Source organism: Rhinolophus sinicus, linkage group LG17, assembly GCF_036562045.2.
Source record: "Rhinolophus sinicus isolate RSC01 linkage group LG17, ASM3656204v1, whole genome shotgun sequence".
Taxonomy (NCBI): domain Eukaryota; kingdom Metazoa; phylum Chordata; class Mammalia; order Chiroptera; family Rhinolophidae; genus Rhinolophus; species Rhinolophus sinicus.
Window position 1 is genome coordinate 2,665,153 of NC_133766.1, and position 22,968 is coordinate 2,688,120.

At 52.6% G+C, this 22,968-nt stretch overlaps 1 protein-coding gene across 1 annotated transcript; it reads left to right on the forward strand.

The window, feature by feature from the left end:
• Nucleotides 1–1,062: 1,062 nt before the first annotated feature.
• On the forward strand, nt 1,063–21,787 carry STYXL2 (serine/threonine/tyrosine interacting like 2). Its single transcript, XM_019747365.2, has 6 exons — nt 1,063–1,499; nt 2,171–2,301; nt 11,764–11,858; nt 13,816–14,047; nt 16,139–16,356; nt 18,482–21,787. Exons 2-6 carry the CDS (start codon nt 2,192–2,194, stop codon nt 21,277–21,279), a joined length of 3,453 nt encoding a protein of 1,150 aa, XP_019602924.2. The 5' UTR covers nt 1,063–1,499; nt 2,171–2,191; the 3' UTR covers nt 21,280–21,787.
• Nucleotides 21,788–22,968: the final 1,181 nt, after the last annotated feature.

The window sequence follows — 22,968 nt, forward strand, 5'->3', positions numbered from 1 at the left end:
TCTCCCAATTCTGTCTCCCAGTCACCTGGGTCCACTTCCCGGGGGCAGCCACTGTCATCAGTTTCTTCCACAGCTATTTTGTGTATGTAGATTCTAGTCTTAGTTCTCTAACACAGACTCCCTCCCCAAAAGTCTCTCCCAAAATATGTGACTTGTGCTCTGACCAAGTTAGACATCTCTGCAACCCAGAGGTTATACTTTCCTGCCCCAGCACTTTGTCCACGTGTCCCCTCTGGAATCCTTTCCCCACCGTATCTGCCGTTACAATCCCACTGGTTCTTTAAAGCCAGCTCAGATATGTTCTCTTTGTCTATGGAGCCTTTCCTGACTTCTTCAAGGGGAAGACTCTTTCCCTCTTTTGAACTCACAGCGCACTCTCGATCTCTCTTAGGACACTAGTTACAGTCCGCCTTATGTTTGAGTTATTTTTGACTTGTGCCCCATTTCTCCTAATAAACTGTGAGCTCATTCATTTCTTCATCCAATTTTTAATTATACTGTGTGCCAGGCATTGTTCCACCCTGCCAGGAGGAAAGACCATTTTAAGCATGAATTGTATAATTACTAATTTTGGTCCAGTGTAATGCCTGCCACATAGTAGGTATTTGTGAATGGGTAGACAGACAGATGGATGGATGCATGGATGGATGGATGGATAGGTAATCACAGGACGTGTGGGACAGGGGGTGAACTATTGGGCTATTGGACTTTGCTTTGATCAGTGATGGTGGGAAGAGGTGTAGAGTTGCAGGGTGGGTTATGAGCTCATCTGAAGTTTATGAAGCTCATGGAATTTTTTATCACACATGGTTGCCAATTGACCATCACCAAGGGGTGTGAGCGTGGGGGAGGGATTTTGGAGGGCTAGTATCCAGTTTGCTATCCAGCGTCATCTGTTCAGAGAAACTAACCCTGGTCACAAGCACTGACCACCCTCTGGTGGCATTGTGGTGCTGTCCCCACACGTATCAGGTCCCACCCCTCTCTGCATGTCAGGTATTGTTTTTCCAGCCCCCTCCGAGCTGACATGGGGCTGAGGTACAGGTTGTTTCATTCTTCTAGATTCTTGGCTTCAGACTGTCTTCTGGAAGGACTTTGAGGAGGCAGCCCCACGCTGCACAGTGTGGAGAGGGAGCCCAAGAAAAGCTTTCCTTGAGGTCTCTCCCTCTACAAAGCGTGAACTTCTCCCAGCTGGGCTGCTCAGCTCAGTGAATCAGCCCGGAGGGAAAGAGTTAAGTGGGCCCCGCTTTGGGTCTGGGTCCTGAGCCGCCCTGCATTCCTTCCTCCGAGATCTGCCTGTGGGCTGGGGCCAGCTGCTAAATTTAGAAGGGAGCTAAGGTTTCCTCTTAACAGCTGTCCTGCCCTCAGAGAAGACGCACCACCGAGGACGACGGGCGAGAGCTGGTCCTTCTCGCTGGTCAAGGCGTCTGGCCATTGCATCTCGGTCCCTCAGTCCTTGGGTGACTGTCCCTGGGTGTGGAGATACAGGCAGATCAGCGGTGAGTGTACTCCCTTCATTTTGTCCCGTGGGCCCAGGACTTAACGCCAAGGGGCAGCACCTCTGTCCTGAGTGTCAGGGCCCCGCCATGTCTGGGACCGGCTCCCTGGGGACTTTGTGTTCCTGAATAGCTGGGGGACGGTGCCCGCGCTAAAGGCAGGGACACCAATGGCCTGGGTTAGGGACCCTGAAGCTGCCCCTCCCCCACAGAGACTAACGGTGTGTGTGTGAGTGCAGGTGTGTGTGTGCACGTATGTGGACGCACACACGTATGTATGAGTACACACACCCAGGGATTTCAACAGAAAGATCTTTCTGGTCTGGGGAATTCACTGTTTTTCAACTGCCTTAGATGTAGTTTAGGCAAACTTCTGGCTGCCCTCACCATTTCCATGGTGGCGTCTATGAAAGTAGCCAAGTTGTCACTTCTTAAATCGTGAGACTCCCGGGTGGGCTCTTTACACGCCAGGCTGTACCTCAGGGTGTCCTGGGAACGTTGGCTGGGCCGAGTCTAACTTGGTTTGTGGCCCTGGGTCTTCTCGCCAGCAGGGTATTAGCATGTGACGGCCTTTCCATTCCTAGTTCCCCTGAGGTGACATCACTGACACACCCTTCCCCCCCCAACCTCCGGCACCAGATGCCTTACCCGCCTTTTTCTTGCCAAATGTACAGAGGCTGACGGGGCCGGCTGTCATGGCGACTGGTGGGGACCCGGACGAGGAGCAGGTGGTCCCAGGTGAAGAGGACGAAGCAGATGTGAGGGCCGTGCAGGCCCGGTACCTCCGGAGCCCCTCCCCCAGCCAGTAAGTGTGCACGCGCTGAGGTCCACACCCCTCCAGCTGGGCCAGGGGGGGCCGGGGAGCATGAAGAGAAGGGAGCCCCAGGGAGCCTGCAGTCACCGCCCTAACTGCACTCATCCAACCAACATCGTTCCCTGCTCTTCCTGTGCCATACTTTCTAGAGCAGGCAAACACCCCAGCCGACTGCCCTGCGATGGGCACAGTGAGTGTTAGCGTTCGTGTGCCTGGGGTCTAGTGTGTGGTCAGCCGGCGGGGTGCAGCAGGATGGGGGTAGGAAACAGGAACAACTGGACTTGGAAGGGGCATAGGAGGCTTCGTGGAGGCAGGGACGCTGTGCCTGGACCTCCAAGGACGGCAGGAGGCTGACAGGTGTACCTGGAGGGCCGTGCTTGATTCGTGAGGATTGAGGCTGCATCTCGGGTGTAGACCACAGACTGGGAGAGAAGGTGGGGCGGCAGGACAGGAAAAGGCCCAGACCAGGCCTTACTGTTTTACTACTAAGATCATTTCGATCTGTGATCAAGCTGTGTCTTTCGGCCTGGGGCATGTCCATGCCTGGGGCAGGTGGCAGTGAGCTCAGGGGTTGTAAACATGCTGCCCCTTCCTGGAGAGACCCTTTATTTCATGACAATGTCAAACTTTTCTTTCACATAAAATCGTTGAGAATATATTATGGTGTAGAACGAAAAAATTTCATGAAATTTTAAGAAAAACCATGAGACATCAAAGGAATGCTTAATTGCCCGCTAAAGCAAGAGTGTGTGACTTCTCATCTTAGCTCCGTCACTGAGTTTCTGTGAAAATCCACTTTAATTCTTGAGTCTGTATCTTCTTATCTGTAAAAAGGGAAGGAAAGACTCAACTAGAATATCTCAAGGTAACTTGACCTCACACTTCCTCTCAACGTGCTTCCCTTTCCCCCAGGTCTCCTGGGGTCTTGCTGGCTCCTGCCTCTTGGGGCTCCAAAGGATTCCCCCCGGGAGTGGGTGGGGTTGCTCCCCACTCACGGCCGGCACTTTGTTCTCATGGAGCCTGTGGCTTTGACCCTTCAAATCCGGCATTACATTCCCACTTAGAAAAGCTGTCTGGATTGAGAGATGTTCCGTGTACCCCCCCTCGCCCCAGCACAGCCCCAGACAGGCAGAGGGAGCTTCGTGCGTGGCTAGGTAGGGGGTGGTTTGTGCCGTCGTGAGGGCAGTGCTGTGCTACAGCAAACAGACATGACTTCTCACTCGAAGGAATTCAGAGCAGGGCCTGAGCAGTGATTCGGGAGCTGAGGCTCCATCTGTCCTCAGAAGCCTGGATTTTAATGGCGGCTGAAGGGATCACGCTCATCAGCCTCAGGAAACGTGGGGGGAAATGTGAGGAATCTCTCAGGAGGGTTTTATGGGTCAGGCCTGAAAACGGCCATTTTGCTTCCAGTCATATTCCATCGGTGGGAACTCAGCAAGGCCATGATTTCTTGTGAGGATGGGAAATGAGGTCCAGGAGCCCAGGAAAACGAGCAGCCCGGCCTCAGTGCCCGTCTACCCGCTAGGCGGTTAATAGTCACGTGCCCTTTGTCCCCATGCGTGGAACGCATCCACTGCCTCCTAAGGGAGACCACCCAAAATCCCCTTTCCCAGCCGTGAGTTCAAACACCTGTCGTCTGGAGGACGTGCACCTTTTCCCCGGGTCTGAACACAGCACCTTATATTCCGACCGTTTGATCAAAGGAGTGGTGGGAGATACAGTGGCCATCAGTCCACATAACGAATGAACTTGTCCACCTTCTCTGCCCCAGAAGTGGGGAGATGGCCTAGATTTGACCTTGGCTTGGCTGTTGGGGTGGCATTCCTGGCGGTGTTGTTCCCTCTGCCCGCTAGCTGCACCCTCTGTGCCTTTGTTCCTTGTGTATTATCCTCCACGGCCACTTCTGAAGTGAGGTTGGAGAGTGTCTTCCTTGAAAGCTAGACAGCTTTGGCAGATAGCTTTGGCTGTCCTGCTTATGGACACTGGTGGCCCCAGGGCTGTTTTAAGGCTCACGGTTTCTTTAAACATATGATCCCTTCAGAAACCTACTAGGTTTCTGATCTCCATAAACCACAACTCCATGAGTCAGAAACCACACTGGAAAGTTCTTTCTTACATACAATTTTCAATCTTGACTTATTTCTTAATGACAAAAAAGATTTTAAGGTAAGCGTCACAGGTAACGAGAGAGAGTTACAGGTAACTTTAAGGTAAGAGACAAAGAGGGAAGTTCCATCATGATCAAAGGTTCAGTGCACCAGGAAGATATAATCATTTTTAATTTCTATGATCTAATAACATAGCCTCAACACACATAAAACACTGACAGAACTAAAGAAAGAATTAAAATCCACAATCTTAGTCAAATGTACATATTTCACAAAACAATCTCAGCAACGGATACAATGAGGCAAAAAAAAAAAATTAAGAATATAGCAAGTTTTATAACTAGCAATTAATAGTTACAGGGATGTAAGGTACAGCGTAGGGAATATATTTAATAATATACTATGTATGGTGCCACGTGGGTATTAGACTTATCAGGGTGACCACTTTGTAAGGTATAAAAATGTCTGATTACTACGTTGTACGCCTGAAACTAATGTAATATTGTATGCCAACTGGAACTGAAAAATAAATTTAAAATTATGGGAAATTTGAACAAAACAATAAACAAAAGGAATCTCCTTGGCGTTTCTAGAACATGTCCCCAACAACTACAGATTATACGTTCTTGTCACACACACAGGCACATTTAACCAAAACGTCATACACTGGGCCATACACATATCAACAAACTGTTAGCGCTTGAAATCATACAAAACATGTTTTCCTGACCATTGGAGACTTAAGCTAGAAATCAATAAAAACAAAAAGATGTAATAGAAATTCAAGTTAAAACCACAACTCAGTACTACTATATACTCACTACATTAAAGACCAATGACAACAAATATTAATGAGGTTATGAAATAATCAGAACCCCCTTTCATTGCTGACACGAGTGTAAGCTAGCACAGGCATTTGGAACACTGTTTTGTAGCATCTACTGAAACTAAGCATATGTGGGTCCTATGAGCCAGCAGGCTCACTCCTGATACATTCATAACAGAAATAAGTATCACACATATGTGCACCAGAAGTACCAGAATGTTCCAGCAGCTAACAGTCATTAAGGGTATAGAATGTTTAAACAACATGATGAACTGTCCCATTAATGGTAGGCTGGATAAATAAAGTCTGGTATATATTTTAAATACTGCCCTAGGGAACATGCGTTTTATTAAGTGCCTATTACTTCGGTGTGATGGAGCTTCACAGATTCTTGGTTGGAGATGGGAAACAGTGAGACATGGCAGCAAAGATGCAAGGCGGGTCACATTTTTCTGTTTCCCTTTATTTCTTTCCAAGTCGAAATCCATTTCTTGCTTTGGCTCTTCGGATCTGAATTTTTCAAGCCTTTGCAGAATTTGGAACTCCTTGGTGACCTGCTCAGGCCGTCTCTTGTGGTGGCATTTCCCCTCTGCCTTCAGTGAAGTTTCCTAACTGCTCCGCTTGCCTGTCCTGCAGTGAGGTCTGAGTGCCTGGTGTGGCAGGTGGGGCAGGAGCTGGGGGCATGGAGTGACGGCTCTGGCTGGCCTTGGGAAATGGCTCCTCCTAGCTACCCTTTCTCTTTTATATTTCTTTTCCCGCGAAGATTTTTCTGCCTCTGTTCTTTCACGAAGCCTGCTGGAAGCAGCTGGCTAAAAATCGATTTGCTTTCGTTTACTGACTTCTCTCCTTCCTTGGAGCCTGAAAGTGTGGTCACTTTCTCTGGGGTGAACGAACACTCAGAGGGAGCTCGGAAATCTGTCCCTTTTCTGCAAAAGGCAAATCAAGAAACACATGTCTTCCAGGCTCTGCCTCCATGTCATTTCCAGGGGATTCTTTGAAGGGAAGTGATTAGCTATCAGGGGGTCTGGGTTGAAGGACCCCAATTCCACTTCCTCCTGTGTCTGGACAGCCTGTCAATTGGTTTATGGTGGTAGCTTTCAAACAATGCTGACTATAGTGTATAGTAGGACACACCATTTACACCTCAGCTCAGAGCAGATAGTATGCAGGTAAGCAAAAACTTGATAAAAGGCTTCACAAAATTATACTTATCCTTACGATGGGTGGTGCTATTCTTTTTTTCCTTTCTTTGTTTTGTTTTTCGTTTTCTTTTTTTTTTTTTCCAGAAGCTGGCATGACCCATTGAATTGATTTTACAATACACTAATGGGTCACAGTCTGCAATTTTGAAAAGCACAGGTTTAAAGAAAGCTACACCCGTCTTCTGCTTTTGGTTAGGAAGTCTGTCCAGCTCTGCTTTACGGTTTCTCTTTCAGTCCCCCCTCAAGGCTTTTTGGCCGCCTCTCCCCGATCCTAGGATGAGGTGCGTATCGATCCTAGCCCCTATCTTTCCCGGCCTGTCCTTTTGGACAGCCAGCCTTTGCTGATTCTAATCAGGGTGTGAGTGTCATCTCGCTCCTCTCAGGGATGCGGTGGCGGCACTGACATGGTCATAAATCAAACCCTGCAGGGCCACCGGCTCACTGACCTTGCAGATAGAAGCAGGGCCAGTGCTGGGTCTCGCCTCTTTGCTCCTTGCTTCCTCCATGGAGAACGAAGGACCCGCTGCTCGCTGCTGGGATGTTGTTCTCCCCCCAAGTCCTCCCAGGTCCTCCCCCCACACCTTCTTTATAGACTTGTAAACCCCGTCATCGGTGGCAAAACAGTTTTATGGCCATCGGGTGGCTGTCTCCTGCTCTCGCGGCAGTTGGCTCATAAAAACACTGTGCCCCCACCCTGTGTGTGACGCTGGATAATGTTGAGCTTCGTTTCCTGCTGTCACGTTTCTGCAGCAGCAGCAGGAACAGACACAGCGTGGGGCTGCAGAGGGGGGTCTTCTGGAAAGTGTCCTGAGTGGGGCCTTTAAGTGGGTTCCTTGCTCACTGGCTCGTTCGCTGAACTGCATCTTGTCCACCCACAAGAAAGGAAGGAGGATGCTCTCGGCCATATCTCATGCAAGTGCTCCCCTGTCAGACTCCCAGCCTTGGAGGCTAGTAGGTGTGTTTAGGACAGATTCTCAGTTCCCAGTGTGTGTCACTTAACACCAAATCCACACCATCTGAAGGTAACGCTGTTTAGGGAAGAGATGGACAGTCCCTTGCAGATGGACAGTCCCAGGCTGGGATCCCCGTGACGCCACCTGCTAAGAGTCTCCCCGGACCTTTCTGCTCACCTGGCAGGTGAGGGCCCATCCTGTGTCTTTTTCACCTTGTGCCCATTGCTTGGAGTACTGATTACAGAATGCAGAGCCCTGGAGGCTGGCAGAGGAAAAAAGACAACTGCCTTTGTGGGAGCAAGGAAGGGCTGGCTGCCTGGAGGAGGCGCCTGGTCAGCCTCCAGGAACCAAGCATTCTGGCCAATTACCCTGACAGCGTTCTGTTTTGATCTCCCCCAACCTCATTTTACATAGTATTGACCCTTAAGAAACAAAACAATTATTTTAACAATAGGAGAAATAATATTAATTTTTAATCAATGAAAGAATTAATCTCCCGTAATAAATCCTGTTGAAATGGAGATGTGACATTGCTATGAAACCTGAAGCTCTGACGCTAGTGTTATGAGAACTGAGTGTGGCCTGAATCCCCGGCCCACACTGTTCACGGGGTCGGACACCGGGGCAGGGCCCGCTCTCTCATATCGGCGTGATTTTGTTGTTACGTCTGAACTGCAGCAAGTTTGGGTCGGTCACTGACATTTATTAGGTTCTGTATCACTGTTGGGGAGAAGAGTGCCTTGGTATTTGCTTGAAATTCACTTCTTAGCCCTTGGAACAGCCTGTTCTCGTTATTCACTGTTGCTTTACTAATTACCCCAAAACGTAATGTCTGAAGACAATGATTTTACTTTGCTCCGCGTTTAGTGGGTGGGGAATTTGGACCGGACTCGGCGGGGCAGCCTGCCTGTGTTTCACGTGGTGTCCGCAAGGGGGCGCTGATGGGTGCAGGATCCGCCTCTGAGAGGCTCCCAGCGGGGTGGGCGGCTGGCTGGGAGCCCAGCACGGACTGCTGACCAACAGCCTTTCCAGCTTGGTGATCTCGGGGTCGTCAGGCTTCTTTTGCGGCAGCTCAGGGCTTCCAGAGAGAGAACAGCAAGTGCCAGGAAGCGGAAGCTGCCCTTTACACTGGGCTCAGACCCTGGCACAATGTCACCCTGGTACAGTCTATTGGTGAAAGCAGTCAGAGAGACCCCCAGATTCAAGGGACGTAGACATAGATCCTACCTCCCTAGGCGAGGAGGGTCACAGGTATGAGGCCACCTTTAATCCACCATAAGAAAAACGGCTAACTGCCAGCACCGGCCCCCGAAGTTGTGTATGTTTTGGCCTCAGGAGGGCAGAGGGCAGGGACAGAACAGAGCCAGGACCCTGGTTTTGCTACTGGTCTCCCAGCAAACTAACGAGCACGTGGCAGATACTGGATAAACACTTGTATGTGTTGCTAAGTGTTACAACTGCCCCCTTCCCTTAAATATGATACCAGTCAGTGAATCATAAATTATCTATTAAGCTTTTGCTCTGTGCCAGACATGGGCCAGGTGCTGGGAACCCAACAGTCGTCAGAATCCCCACCCGAGGTCCTGCCCCATGGAGGGTATGGTCTGGTACAGGGGGCAGGTATTTATCAGATGATTTCATGAGTAAATGTGAACATGCAGCTAATAGAAGTACCGGAAGGAAACGAGGCTGCTGCCACGTGAGGGGGAGATGAGGGAAGACGTTTCCCAAACAGGTGATGACTGACCTGAGATCTGAAAGATGGGAAGAGAGGGGAGGACAGCATCCGGGCAGTGATACTGCCTCCTGCAAAGTCCCCGGGCAGACGGAAACTTGATGAGGACGCAAAGCCAGAAGACCAGGTCCTGGAAAGGAGTGAGGCAGAGGGAACTGGGTGCTGAAGCTGGAAAAAAGAGGGGCCAGAGACCGCAGGACTTTGGACCACAGGGTGGCATGTGGTCACCCTGCCTGTGCCATCCATCTGTCCAGTCGCCATCCACTCACTTAGTGGTCAAAGCTGCCTAGTCACCTTCCACATGCTGGAGATACAGGGGTAAAGACCACCTGTCTGTACCTTTGCAGAACTCACACCCACCCCTCACCAGGCGTGCCAGTCTTTGTTTCCTCCATCAAGCAATGAGACCTCGAAAGACCTCTCTGGTTCTAGCATCCATGGAGAATGTCCCACACACCTCGTCCCTAATCCACCCCCACGCCCCAGTCACGCTGGTGTGAAAATGCATCTTCTGTTCACAGGAGTGCTTGGTGCTAGAAAGGACATGATCCCACACAACCGCTCTGGAAAATCCCTCAGGAATTACCCATGGTGATGTCACATGGTGCTGTCCCTCACGTGGCCTGGGCAGGTCTCGCTGTTTCCTGTGTAGAGTCACAGGCTACTGCTTTCTCCTGGCAAAGGCATTTCTTTCTTTACAGCCTCGCTAGCCCTGAACACACCATTCTGCCAAGGGTAGACTCTGCTATGATATCCACTAAGAGAATTGCCCTGCGAATCAACTCAATTCAACTGAACTTAGCTCACTTTACTTGTGTTCAGTTCAGTTGGACTCAGCTCAATTCAGCCCAGTTCGTCCCCCCATCATCCACCCATGATTTCAACAAGTATTTTTTAGACGTCAAAGTCTATGTTGGGATTGGGGGGTTACTTTTACCAACTGACTCGCCTCCCCTTTCCAATCTAAATGGTATCGGTGTCTTGTGGTGGAGAGAAGACTGGAGTTAGAGCAGGGCTCCCCTGTGTTTGTAGCTCGGCCCTAACTCTCTCTGCCTTGGGCAATTTGTTACCTTCTCTGAGCTATAGTTTCCTCATCTTAAAGCAGGAATAATAATAATACCTATTTGCTGAGAGTTTTGTCAGGATTCAGTTCATAGAAGAGACTCAAAAATGGTATCTGTTTCCAACACAATGGATGAAAACTGACCAAGGAACATCACTGGGAAATTTCTAAACACTAGGAACCAAAACCGGATCCTACGGGTTTCCATGAAGATAAAATTGGGTCCGTTACGAGGATCAGGAAACGTGTTGACTTCCAACTTTTAGGAGCAAAAAGCCCCGGGACAGAGGTTCCGGCTCTGGGCGAGGGGGTGAACGCACCGTCCCCTGGACTGTTGCATGGATTGCCCCTGTAACACCTGGGCAGGATCCTCAGCAGCTGTGTGAAGGCTCTGGAAAGTAAACAGTAGCAGGCAGATTGAGGGAGAAGACTGGACCCAAAGCACCACCAACTGGCAGTGGGAGAACCAGTTTTTTCTCGGGAATATTCCGCCTTGACTCAAGGAGCATGACACTGTGACAGCAATAGCCTGAGGTGCCTAAATAATGGAATATTATTCGACAATAAGAAGAAACAAGTTATTGATTCATGCCACAGAATGGATGGCTCTTAGATGCATTTTGCTGAGTGAAATAAGCCAGCTCCAAAAGATGCCATTTATATATGCTTCCATTTACACAACATTCTGGAAAAGGCCACTGTCGGGACAGAAAACAGATCAGGGATGGCTGGGGGGCGAGGTGCAGGGAGGGGTTGAATATAAAGGGGCAGCATGAGGGAATTGTGATAGAAACAGAAAGCTGTGCTGTGAGCCTCTCACTTTTGTTTTTTTAACGTCTCTGGATCTAAAGGAAGGACTAAGTAGAAAAAGACCCAACGCTGGAAAAGAGGAGACCCCCCCCCCCAGGGAGGTGGACACCCACCCCTTTGGTCTTAACCCTGTTTCTGCCCTTGACTCACCACGTGCCTCCAGGGGCCCCCCTGACACCTCAGCTGAATTCTTTCCGGGAATTGCCTCGAAATTTGCCTCAGTCACTTCATTGCCTCCCTGGGCTCAGGCCAATCCTTGAGTCCTTGTGGTCAGAATGGGGACTGTGCATTTGGGCGCGTGGGCACGTTTCCCCAGCCCACTCCCTTACAAGCCGGGAGAAGGTACGGGGTACGGAGGGAATGGTGGCCGCTCCCCAGCCCACCAATCCAGCAGACCTGGTCCAGGTACAGTGAGGGGCATCCCATAGTACTGATCACAGAGGGACAGGGACGAGGGAACAAAATGAGCAGCGGGACCTCCCAGGGTGGGAACACAGCAGAGAAAGTCAGGCTCTGTCAGGGCGAGTCCCGCCAAACGCAGACGACCATGTCATTCAGCTCACACAGGCGCCCGCTCTGGGCTGGAGGCGGAGAGCCACTGCGCCCAGCACCCCATGTCCTGCCCTGTCAGGTTCCCTTTCTCTCGCAAGGTTTCCCACTTAGGGCTAAACGCAGACCCAGGTTCCTCATGTGAAAAGAACGCCTGCCTTTCAGCTGCTGCCCTGGTCCTCTCACCTGAATCCCCTCTTCTCTCAGGTACTCCCTGGTCTCCGAGGCAGAAACGGAAAGTATTTTCATGGATCCCATTCACCTGTCCTCGGCCGTGGCCGCTAAACGGATCATCAGTGAAGGTAATGCCGTCAGAAGCCGGGTGGGGGGCGGGCGTGTCCTGGGCTGGCTCTAGATTGCTCCGGGCACGGCACCGGCCAACTTGGGGGGGTCTTTCTCCCAGTTGTGTGCCGGGGAATTTCCCTGACTCTCCATCCTGCCTCACCCTGCTCTGCACTTCACGGTCTGGACCACTCTTCAGGCTTTGGTTCCTGATAAATAAAAAGCCAGTTTTAGCCGTTGTGAGAAAGACATCTCTGGTCTTCGAAAGCTTCACTTTCAAGTCTGTGGGTTGCTGTGAACACTCAACATTTAGACTGAAACCAAAGGCTGAGCAACGGCTCTTCGTATTCTAGGTCTGTCCCCTCCTCTGGGGTACTGGGCCTAAGTTTCAGTAGTCTTAGTGGCTGAAGGGCCGTAGGGAAATTGAAAAACAATGCAGAGAAAGGAAAGCGTTATCAGGTGATATTTGAAAACATGGCCCTGCTCACTAGTGATCCGAGGGGTAAAATGTATGTCAAAGAGCCCTCTGTTTTCCTGAAAGCCTGTCTGGGCCACACACCGACAGCGCAGAAGGGACATGTGTGGCCTCACGTTCTTGTGAGGAAACCTCAGGTGGTAGAGACAAATGGGGGAGTGGATACAGGGAAGGGGCCGCATGGGAACAGGCTGGGGTGTGGCCCGGAGATGGAGACAGGGAAGGTAGGAGCTGCCAGGGGGGTGCAGGGCCTGGGACATTTGTCTTCAAACCAGGAAGGGAAAGATCAGAGCAACGCCTGCTATGCAAATGGCCCAGGAAGACAATGCTACATATTGTCAGGCCCTGGGGAGCGTTCCTTCTGACCTGTAGCAAAGGGAAGATCTCTCAGCAAGCGAGGAAAGGAGAGGCACTCTCTCACTCGCTCTGCAAGACCCTAGGAGAGCCGGGGGCAGACATGAAGTGCGGAGAACACAGAGCAGTTCATCTCTCTTTAAACACCACAGAGCTCGGGGACCACAGAGGTGTTCCTGGTCTGGGTCACATCGACCGGCCAAGCATTCTGCCTTCACCCATCAGGGAAGGAGAAGGTGCCGGCAAGGCGCCATGACCAGCACAGAGGGAGTCCTTCCTGCTGGACCACCTTTCTCCTTCTCTCTGCTCAGTGGTCTTGGCTGCTAGGTGGGGGGAACAGTTTGGCTCTCCTCTGTTCTTGGAAATCTTCTTAGAGAGAGGAAATCTCTTCCTTCCCCCCGAAAGTGGATAGATTGGGAGCAAATAGATGAGGAGGAGGAGACGAAGGTCCACTGGAGATGTGGATGAGTAGAATTTGAATTCATTGCGTGTGTGAGCGTCTCTGGCCTGTCGGCAAGGCCCTGCGTGCTGTTTTGAGACTGGAATTGGAGCCCAGGGCCAGCGTGTGCCTGTGGGAGAGCTGGGGACAGAGACGCACAGGCACGTTCACTCCAGGAGAGTGGATGGTCAGAGGAGCGGACACATAAACCAAGTGTGTACTGGAGGCGAGCCAGCAAAAGTGGGGCTGAAAGTTCTCCTTTTCCCAGGGTTCTTTGCATTCCGTATGCAAAGGAGTCACACCAGTAACAGAGTGAATTATGTTAGGAAAGAATGCCATTTACACACTTCGTAAATACTTCTACTTTGGAGGGGAATCATGGGAGTTGTAAGTATGAGTCGGACATATGCGTGTGCCAGGTACTTAGGGACCTCAGTCTAAGAGACTCTCAGCCAGCTGGAGAGAAATATGAGGGAGGAAGGGGCCGTGGTTCCCTTCACCTACACCTATACACCTGCACTGCCGCTGGTCCTGACGGCCAGTGTCCAGGCCCAGGCCGGGCCTTCCACGACCCCTGTCAGTCCTTCCTGGCACTTCAGCCCACGTCCAGAGTCCTGGCAGCAAATGGGCCTGGAGCAGGCTCTCCCCAGGACCGGGGAGGCCGTGGGGTTCTGAACTCTCTGATGACAGTGCTGGCTGTCCCTTCTAGAACTCAAGCCACGGGGCCTGCAGGCCAATGCTGAGTGTCCGGGTATGCTGGAGTCCGCTGAGCAGCTGCTGGTAGAAGACCTGTACAACCGAGTCCGGGAGAAGATGGACGACACCAGCCTGTACAACACCCCCTCTGTCCTGGACCTGCAGCGTGCCTTGGTCCGAGACCGCCTGGAGGCCCCCTGGAACGAGGTGGATGAGGTCTGGCCCAACGTCTTCATAGCAGAGAAGTGAGTCTAGCCACTGGGGGTCACGACCCTTTGTGCTGCCCCTCTGGGGAGTGCCCGAGAGAGGTGAAACTCCCCCAGATCTCACCAAAGTCCCCAGTAGCTCCATCCAGAAAACTGGTGCTACCTGACCACTCACCCAGCCCCTGCCTTGGAGAAAGGCCCAACCCACCTATCTGCACGCAGAGACCCCCAGCAAAATGCGGGCTCCCTTACCCTCGGCCTTCCCACCAGAGCTCTCTGTTGTAGCCTTGCCCTCACCCCGGTGCCTTCTCTGGGCCTCCCTTCCTGCCCAGAGCCTTGCCAGCACACCCCACAATCACCATCATCCAACGACATCCGTAACAGCCATATCACGGGACAGTCCCAGCTACTGATGATACTGAATTTTTTTCTTTTTTTCAGATTTTTTATTGGGGAAGGGGAACAGGACTTTATTGGAGAACAGTGTGTACTTCCAGGATTTTTCCAAGTCAAGTTGTTGTCCTTTCAATCCCAGTTGCGGAGGGTGCCGTTCAGCTTCAAGTTGTTGTCCTTTCAGTCTTAGTTGTGGAGGGCGCAGCTCAGCTCCAGGTCCAGTTGCCATTGTTAGTTGCAGGGGGCACAGCCCACCATCCCTTGCGGGAGTCGAATCGGCAACCTTGTGGTTGAGAGCCCACTGGCCCATGTGGGAATCGAACCGGCAGCCTTCGGAGTTAGGAGCACGGAGCTCTAACCGCCTGAGCCACCAGGCCGGCCCCGATACTGATTTTTATATGTATTTACCGACATGAAGAGGTTCATAGTACACTAAGAGGACCGATTGGTTACCGTATATATACGATGGTGCTAACTGAGAGATACACGATGGTGCTAACTGAGAGATGCAGGCGTGTGCGTGTATAGCTTTTGCAGAGGCAACAAATTAGAAACAAATACAGTAAAATGTTAATAGCACGTCTCTCTAGGAGGTGGTTCTACAAGTGATTTTCATTTTCCTTAGGTTTCTTTTGAATTGTACAGATTTCCTAGAGTAAACATTTATTTTTATAATCAGGAAACAAACAAACACATTAAAGTTTATCAGTGGATCCAGAACAAACCCCAAACAACGCACACCTGTTCCTTCAGGGCCCTGCCACGTGCGTCAGTGGGACCAACAGGCTAGTTTGTGGGCCTGACTGTTGCAGAGCCACTGACTCCCTAATGAGAAGTCCTCCCGATGTCATTACCCATCTATCCAGAAGCAAAGGAGGGGACCTGGGGCCCCAGGAGGACAAGAAGGACAAGACCTGTGGGCCTTGGGTCTTGTTCTCCACCGTGGAATAATCTTTCCCGGAACCCGATTCCCAGAGATGGGCCCCAATCTAAGTGACCTCTAATGAGCTCTGTAGACCCAGAGACCCTCACATCGCGGTCCCCAGGGACCCCAGGCATCTCCAGTTGCCCCAGCTGAAGGCCTCTGCTCCTGCTGGGGTGGCCCTGTCCTCAGGGCGTCCCTTATTCTTCTGCCGCGGAAAGAGCGCTGAGCTAGAAAGCTGACTCAGCAGTTCTCGAGGAGAGTCTTTTCCTCCAGTCGTCTTGGGAAGCCATAAAAGCTCTCTGAGTCATTTTTATAATCTTCAAATGGGAATAAAAATAGTTTCCCTGTCTGCCTCTTCAGTTTATTATGAGGATAAAATAAAATAATGTGTGTGAAAGGACTTTGACAAACACAGCGTTGCCAGAGCAGTGTGAAGCACACCTAAGGCGGTTACTGTCTTTGCACTTTTGTGTCTTGATGAATGTTTATTCCCAAGGCATGGGATTTTACACCAGAACTAAAGGCTTCCTTCCACATGGTTCTTATTCTCCAGTTCATCCTGCCCAGTTCCTGTGCCTCCTCTCCTTTACTGGGGCAAGTCACTGGCCACCCCCCTCCTTTTCAAAACCGTGTTTGCAGTGAGCCCCAGATGCATCGGGGAGCAGAGCAGGAGGCCCTGGCCAGCTGTGACCCTCCTGACCCGGCAGAAGCAGGTTCCCGGTCTCGGGGGTAATGCAGCTTTCTAGCTCTGACTCTGGCAACAAACAAACAAACAAACAAATGAACAAACGTCCCTGCCTCTTTCTCCTCAGGAGTGTGGCCGTGAACAAGGGCAGGCTGAAGAGGCTGGGAATTACCCACATCCTGAATGCTGCTCACGGCACCGGCGTCTACACTGGGCCCGAATTCTACACCGGCCTGGACATCCAGTACCTGGGCGTGGAGGTAGACGACTTTCCCGAGGTGGACATCTCCCAGCATTTCCGGAAGGCCGCCGAGTTCCTGGACGAAGCCCTGTTGACCTACAGAGGTGAGTGGGGTCTGTGTGCTGCGCGCTGGAATTCCACAGAGAAGCCACACGGGGGCGGGGGGTGGGGGGGGCGGAACGTTGTGGGAACCTCCCCACCATTACCAGTCTGTCTGGTTGTAAGCAGAGCGGGGAGGAAAGGGCGATCCCTCATTTAAGAAGTAGTGATGGAGTTGCTGACATGCCAGGAGCTGCTCTAGGCACTGGGATGACAGATGCAGACAGAGCTTCTGGCCTTTGAAACTTCTGTGAAAGTGAAGGCAGAAAAAACTAAAAAGAAAAGAAAGAAAAATGTGAGGCAGAGATGGTGACTGGGTGCCCTTGTGAGGACGCCTGGCTAGTGATGGCCGGAAGTGCACTGGCCTGTGACTCCCCCTCCCAAGGGAGGGAGGGAGACTGTGGAACCTACAGTAGTGGGTTGTGGCCTGGGCAACCGTTAAGGAGAGGTCCGTGGTGACGGACAGCTGAGCCCTGAGCTGGAGGTGGGCGGGGAGAAGTCACCAACCTGTAGATGGTCCTTCGCAGCTTGGATTCTGCCCACTTACCGCCCCCTAGTGACCACTGGCCCTTGGCAAAAGCACCTGTTAGCGTTACAGCTCCTTAAGGTCCCCTCAGGTCTTGCTTTGGTCTCTGACGTCTTGTGTGACAAAGGCATGTTCTTAACTGGTGCAAAGATATACTAATAAAAGTCACCCCCCTACTGTGTGACAGGACTCAACTGATTTACAAACATCCCCAAAGACTGTTGGCCGATTGACTGATGGCAGCCTGGGGGAAGGCAGGTCCCTCGCTGCATTTTAAACAGCCATTAGAATGAAGGCATAGGAGACAAGTTTGTTATGTTTACGAAGGAAGCAAAGCAGACAGGGAGGCCAGGGGATAACTGGTCTATTGAATGGTAGAGTCGAGACTTGCAAAAGTCTCTGTTAGGCTACAAGAACGTCAAGAACAGGTTATACCCACCAGAACCATTAGCAGGAATTTTTAAAGTTGTCCTTAGGTTTAAAATATGCTACAAGATAAGAGACACATGAAAATTAGTAGCAGTGTTTAAAAAATCTTTATAAGTTTCAGTTGATATAAAAGTTAGTTTGAGTTCATTGTGTGACATATCCACCCCCATTGCAAGCTTAGATGGCACCAGTGAAGGCCCAGTGCCCAGAATGAGGGTGGTAAGGGCCCCCTTGACTCTGGGGGTCTGTCCAAACCTGAAATATCCTGCTTCATCCTGACACAAACTCCTAAGAAAAAAACTGATACATTAAAGTTTGCCCTGGGAGAGTTTAGCTAGTATAGTCATGGAACGTGAAACGGTCTTCGAGTAATGATTGAAAGACCCTGAATAGCCAGGAAAAGAAAAACAAAATTTAGTGAAGAGTATGCTGGTGACCTTCTTAAAGACCTTTGTCTGGAAGGTTCAGGCAGATGTGCATGTGGGTGACCCCAGAACAGCAGCATGGGAGCCCTGAATGTCTGTTCCAGAAAGTTATACTCTGCCCTACCTAACATGTAAAGGAATTCTCAAAAAATGAGAGTGATCTAACTATGGAGTGAGTGTGTGTGTGTGTGTGTGTGTGTGTGTCTGTGTGAGGTACTGAGCGCTCTGTCACTGGAAGCATCCTGCAGAGGCTGGATGATGCATGATCCAGCATCTAGGATATTGTAAGGGGAATTTGTGAATTTCCATTGTGACTTTAGGTGCTTTTCAGCATCAAGATTCCACATCTCTGTGATTCATTCACCTTAGTCTCATTCTTTCTCCCCCCACCCCAGTTTTTTAAATCTCTCCTCCCTCTCATGCTCAGTTTGGTGGGGAGAACGAAATGCATGCCAGTGTTTCAAAAGTGAGCACAGTGGTTAGTTCCTTTGTCCCTCCTCCCCCCCCACCCCGTCTCCGCCCAGGTTCAGACAATGTTTCCCCAAACACAGAGCAGCCTCACCGCTCTGCGTGACATCTGTGACACGGGGATAGTGATGCTTGTCCCTCACTGGCCTTGAGCATGGGTGAAAACCAGAGGCAAAGTGAACCTATGAAATGCAGCGCATCAAAACATTACTTAAACAAAAACAAAAGAAAACTACAGGACGTGCCGTGGCGGCGTCATGATTTCTTGTGCTTTCTTTGCAGGGAAGGTCCTGGTCAGTAGCGAAATGGGTGTCAGCCGGTCGGCGGTGCTGGTGGTGGCCTACCTGATGATTTTCCACAGCATGGCCGTCCTGGAGGCCCTGATGACCGTGCGCAGGAAGCGGGCCATTTACCCCAACGAAGGCTTCCTGAAGCAGCTCCGGGAACTCAACGAGAAGCTGATGGAGGAGAGGGACGAGGACTATGGCCAGGAGCGGGGTGCAGACGAGGAGGGCGACTCGGGGAGCGTCGTGGGGGCGGGCGTGCAGCACCTCACCGTGGAGGAGGAGGACGACACCGCCAGCCACCTGAGTGGCTCCTCCTTGGGGAAGACCAGCCGGGCCTCCAAGCCCCTCACCCTCATTGACGAAGATGAGGAGGAGAAACTCTATGAGGAGTGGAAGAAGGGGCAGAGCCTCCCCCCAGGCCAGGCCCCCCGGGGTGGACACGGCAGGTGCTCGGCCTCCTGGGCCGATCGGGGGCAGGAGTCTGAGGATGAGGATGTGGAGACCATCATCCGGGAGTGGCAGAGCCGAAACGAGAGGTACCAGGCAGCAGAGCACCGGATGTGGGAGAGGCGGGAGGAAGCGGAGGAGGAGGGCAGTGCCAGTTCCGGCTCGGGGAGGAGACGCAGGCACACCTTGAGTGAGAGCAGCACCTCGGAAAGTGTCATCAGCCGTGACATCCGGGTCCTGAAGCAGCAGCTGGAGATGAGCAGCCAGAGCCGAGGTGGGAGACAGCGCTCCGACTCCATGTCCACGGACAGCACCTGGGACATGTGGAGCCAGAGGCTCCTGGAGACTGAGAAGGAAGCTTCCCGGAGGTACCACTCCAGAAGCAGGAGAGAGGAGGCGGGTGCGGGCTCAGAGGCAGGGGGCCGGGCGCGAGAGGACGACGAGGAGAGTGTGTCCTCCGAGGCCAGCTCCTTCTACAACTTCTGCAGCAGGAACAAGGACAAACTGACCGCCCTAGAAAGGTGGAAGATCAAAAGAATCCAATTCGGATTCCACAAGAGAGACTTGGAGGCAGGAGACGGCAGCGGCGAGCCAGGCGCAGAGGAGGCCGATCGCGGCAAGAGCATGTCCGACGTCAGCCTGACAGCCTACCAGGCCTGGAAGCTGAAACACCAGAAGCAGGTGGGCAGTGAGAACCAGGAGGCGGTGGTGGAGCTCGGCAGGGGAGAGGACGTGGCCTTGGCCAAGAAGAGGCAGCGGAGGCTGGAGCTGCTGGAGAGAAGCAGGCGGACGCTGGAGGAGAGCCAGTCGGCGAGCGGCTGGGAGGCGGACAGCTCAGCTGCCAGCAGAAGCATCCCCCTGTCTGCACTGTGGTCTGCGGTGCCTTCGGCCAGCGCTGACGGGGACACGGCATCCGTACTCAGCGCCCAGAGCCACAGCTCCCGCCCGTCTCAGGCTGTGAGCACCATAGGTGGGGGCCGGGCCTCCACCCCCGCCACACCGCTGCCTACCCTCCCAGTGGGGCCGGGAGACACCATTTCCATCGCCAGTATCCAGAACTGGATCGCCAGCGTCGTCAGCGAAACTCTCGCCCAGAAGCAAAGTGACGTGCTGGCGGTGTCCCGCTCCCCGTCCGTGGCCAGCGCGAGGGCGGCTCCCACAGCCGACCGCCTGGGGGATGACCAGGTTTCCATGTGCAGCGGGCACAGCACCTCCTGCCTGGGCCTCCTGCCTCAAGACCAGGCCAGACCCGGCCCCGACACGCAATCCGTGCTGTCCTCCCACACGGCAGCCAGCGCCAGGGCCGACGGTGCGGGGAGCAGAGTGACGGGGACCAGCAAGCCGGTCTACAGCCTCTTCGCCGACCACGTCAACCTCAAGGAGCTTGGCCGCAAGGAGAGGGAGATGCAGCTGGAGCTGCGGGAGAGGATGGCCGGGTACCAGATGGAGAAGCTGGCCTCCGACAACAAACGCAGCAGCCTTTTCAAGAAGAAGAAGGCGAAGGATGAGGACGCGGGGGAGACGGACGAGGACACCGACAGTGCCATAGGGAGCTTCCGCCATTCTTCCCGTGGTGACTCCCAGAAACCGGAAACGGACACCTGCTCCTCCCTGGATGTCTCCGATGGCTATGGAAGTGGCAGCAGGGCCAGCAAAGAGACAGACAGCAGTATTAGTAAGTGGCTCAGTGGCCTGGGTGCACAGGAAAGATCTCCTCCCCAGAGCGAGTGTTCTGGAAGCTCCCGGGGGAGGCACAGCAGATCTTCCCTGCTCCGGGAGACCGGGTCCAAATCCTCCAGTTACAAGTTCTCCCAGTCGCAGTCCAAGGAGCAGGACACCAACTCGTACCGCGCGGCCAGCGGCGACTCTGTGCGAAGCAGCTCGCGGTTCTCTGCGTCCTCCTGCAGGGAGGGCCGAGAGACGCACACGTTCTCCAGGGCCGTGTTCAGCGAGACCTCGAGCTCCCGGGAGCCCAGCCCGGAGCCCTACTTCTTCCGCAGGACCCCCGAGTCCTCCGTGGGGGAGGCGTCCCCGGAGCCCCAGCGGCCGGACTGGACCCGGCCCAGGGACTGGGAGGACGTGGAGGAGTCGTCCAGGTCCGACTTCTCGGAGTTTGGAGCTAAGAGGAAATTCACGCAGAGCTTCATGAGGTCTGAAGAGGAGGGAGAGAAAGAGAGGAAGGAAAGCAGAGAAGAAGGGAGGTTTGCTTCGGGGCGGCGGGCCCAGTACCGCAGAAGCACCGACAGGGAGGAAGAGGAAGAAATGGACGATGAAGCCATCATCGCTGCCTGGAGAAGCCGGCAGGAAGAGACCAGGACTAAGCTGCAGAGAAGGAGGGAGGATTAGTCACGCTGCAAGGTGGGCCTGGGAGAGACTGAGGACCGGGGACGAAGCCATGCGGCTGAGCACAGGGCCCGGGGCCACCGCCCAGCCAGCGACAAGCGTGTGGAGAGGATAAGCCAGAGGGGCAGAGCTGAAAGGAGAGGTTCCAGGCAGAAGGGCACTGGAGGTGGAGGAGCGGGAAGAGGAGAAGAACCATCAACGGGAGGCCCGGATGCTGGGCCAGCTGGCACCATTTCCTGTTGCCCACCGTCCTCAAAGCTGTGATGCTTCCGAATTTGACAGTGTCCATTACAGACTAAGATGAGCGTGTGAAGGCGCTTGAGCTTGTGGGAGACTCCAGTTCCCCTCCCGGAGGGCTGTGACCACAGGGCAGGGTTCTGTGTGTAGGGGTTTTATTAATATAACAAGACCCAGGAAACGTACCTGTGGCATGTCTCCCCTCTCCCAGAGATACTGAGGTCTGGTTGTGTCTTTTTAATGTTTTGGATGTGCATTAAATCGGTATGCTGTCCTGTGTTGCTTCTTTATTCCGGTCACCTTGGGCTCTTTGGACATTAAGGGAAACGTGCTTTTAAAAACACAAAGGGCGTAGCATGAGTGACGTTCACCTTGTTCCACAAAGCTGTGCCTCCAGACAACACCACCCTCCTCACATTGTCAAAACTACCAGAATCTTTCATCTGCGCTCCAGTGCAGCGGGAAGACACAAGACCCTTCAGATTAACAGAAGGAAAGAGAGAACGGGTTTATTGTGGTGAGAATGGTGAGGTGCGGTAGCGAGAGGGTCCCTCTGGGGTGACCAAAAAGCACAAGCAAACCATGGGGAGAAAAGAAGCCCATAGAAGGAGGTGGAGGTGGAGTTTGATGAAATTGGGGGTCATCCTGGCTTTTCGCTCCTTGGAGGGTCATTGCACAATGGACTGGGATCCTTGCCTGAACTCTGGATGGGCTAGGCTGGTGGGAGCTCTTTACTCTTAGTTCCCAGGTCTTTTCTGTCCCCTCCAAAACACGGGTTGTGTTGCGGAAGCAAGCAGACCTGTTTTGAGCACCTTACAACAAGCATTGACCAGCTGGTTCCTTACGGGATTCGAAAACAGGCATGTGCCATGCACGGGTCCACGATGTCTTAAAAAATCCAGTTCAGGAGACACAGTTGGTGATGAAATGATGACGGGGAGGGAAGAAGAGCACATGAGCAGCAGCAGGTGGTCACTTCTTCTAAAATCTGAGTTTCATGGGACGTGGAGATTATGTCGCATTTCCATATGGATTAGTTCCGCGGCACACGTTTCAACAAGGGCAAAGAATCCCGAGGCAAAGGGGAGCAGACTTGAGCTCCAGCCCAGAACGGCACATGGCCTCCACTGTCAGCAACTGACTGAACGTGCTCACCTTCTAACAGTTCAGCTACTGGTGGTGTCACACTCGGAGCGGTATCTGCCTGAGACGTCAAGATTCTGAATTCAGCCTCTGCCAGGACGCCGTACTAGATCTGGGGAAACCACATTAATAGAAAGCTTACATGAATTATGGTGAGCTTAAAGGAATGGCGGGGATGTGAAGTGTTAGGATTCCAAGGTGGCTTCTGGATGATACCTAACCTAGGGTGACAGGTTGCACTCCAGCCTTCCGGTCGCTGCAGGATGTTCAAAGGTATGTGTTATGTAGTGAAGCTCCCAGCAGCAGTAGATG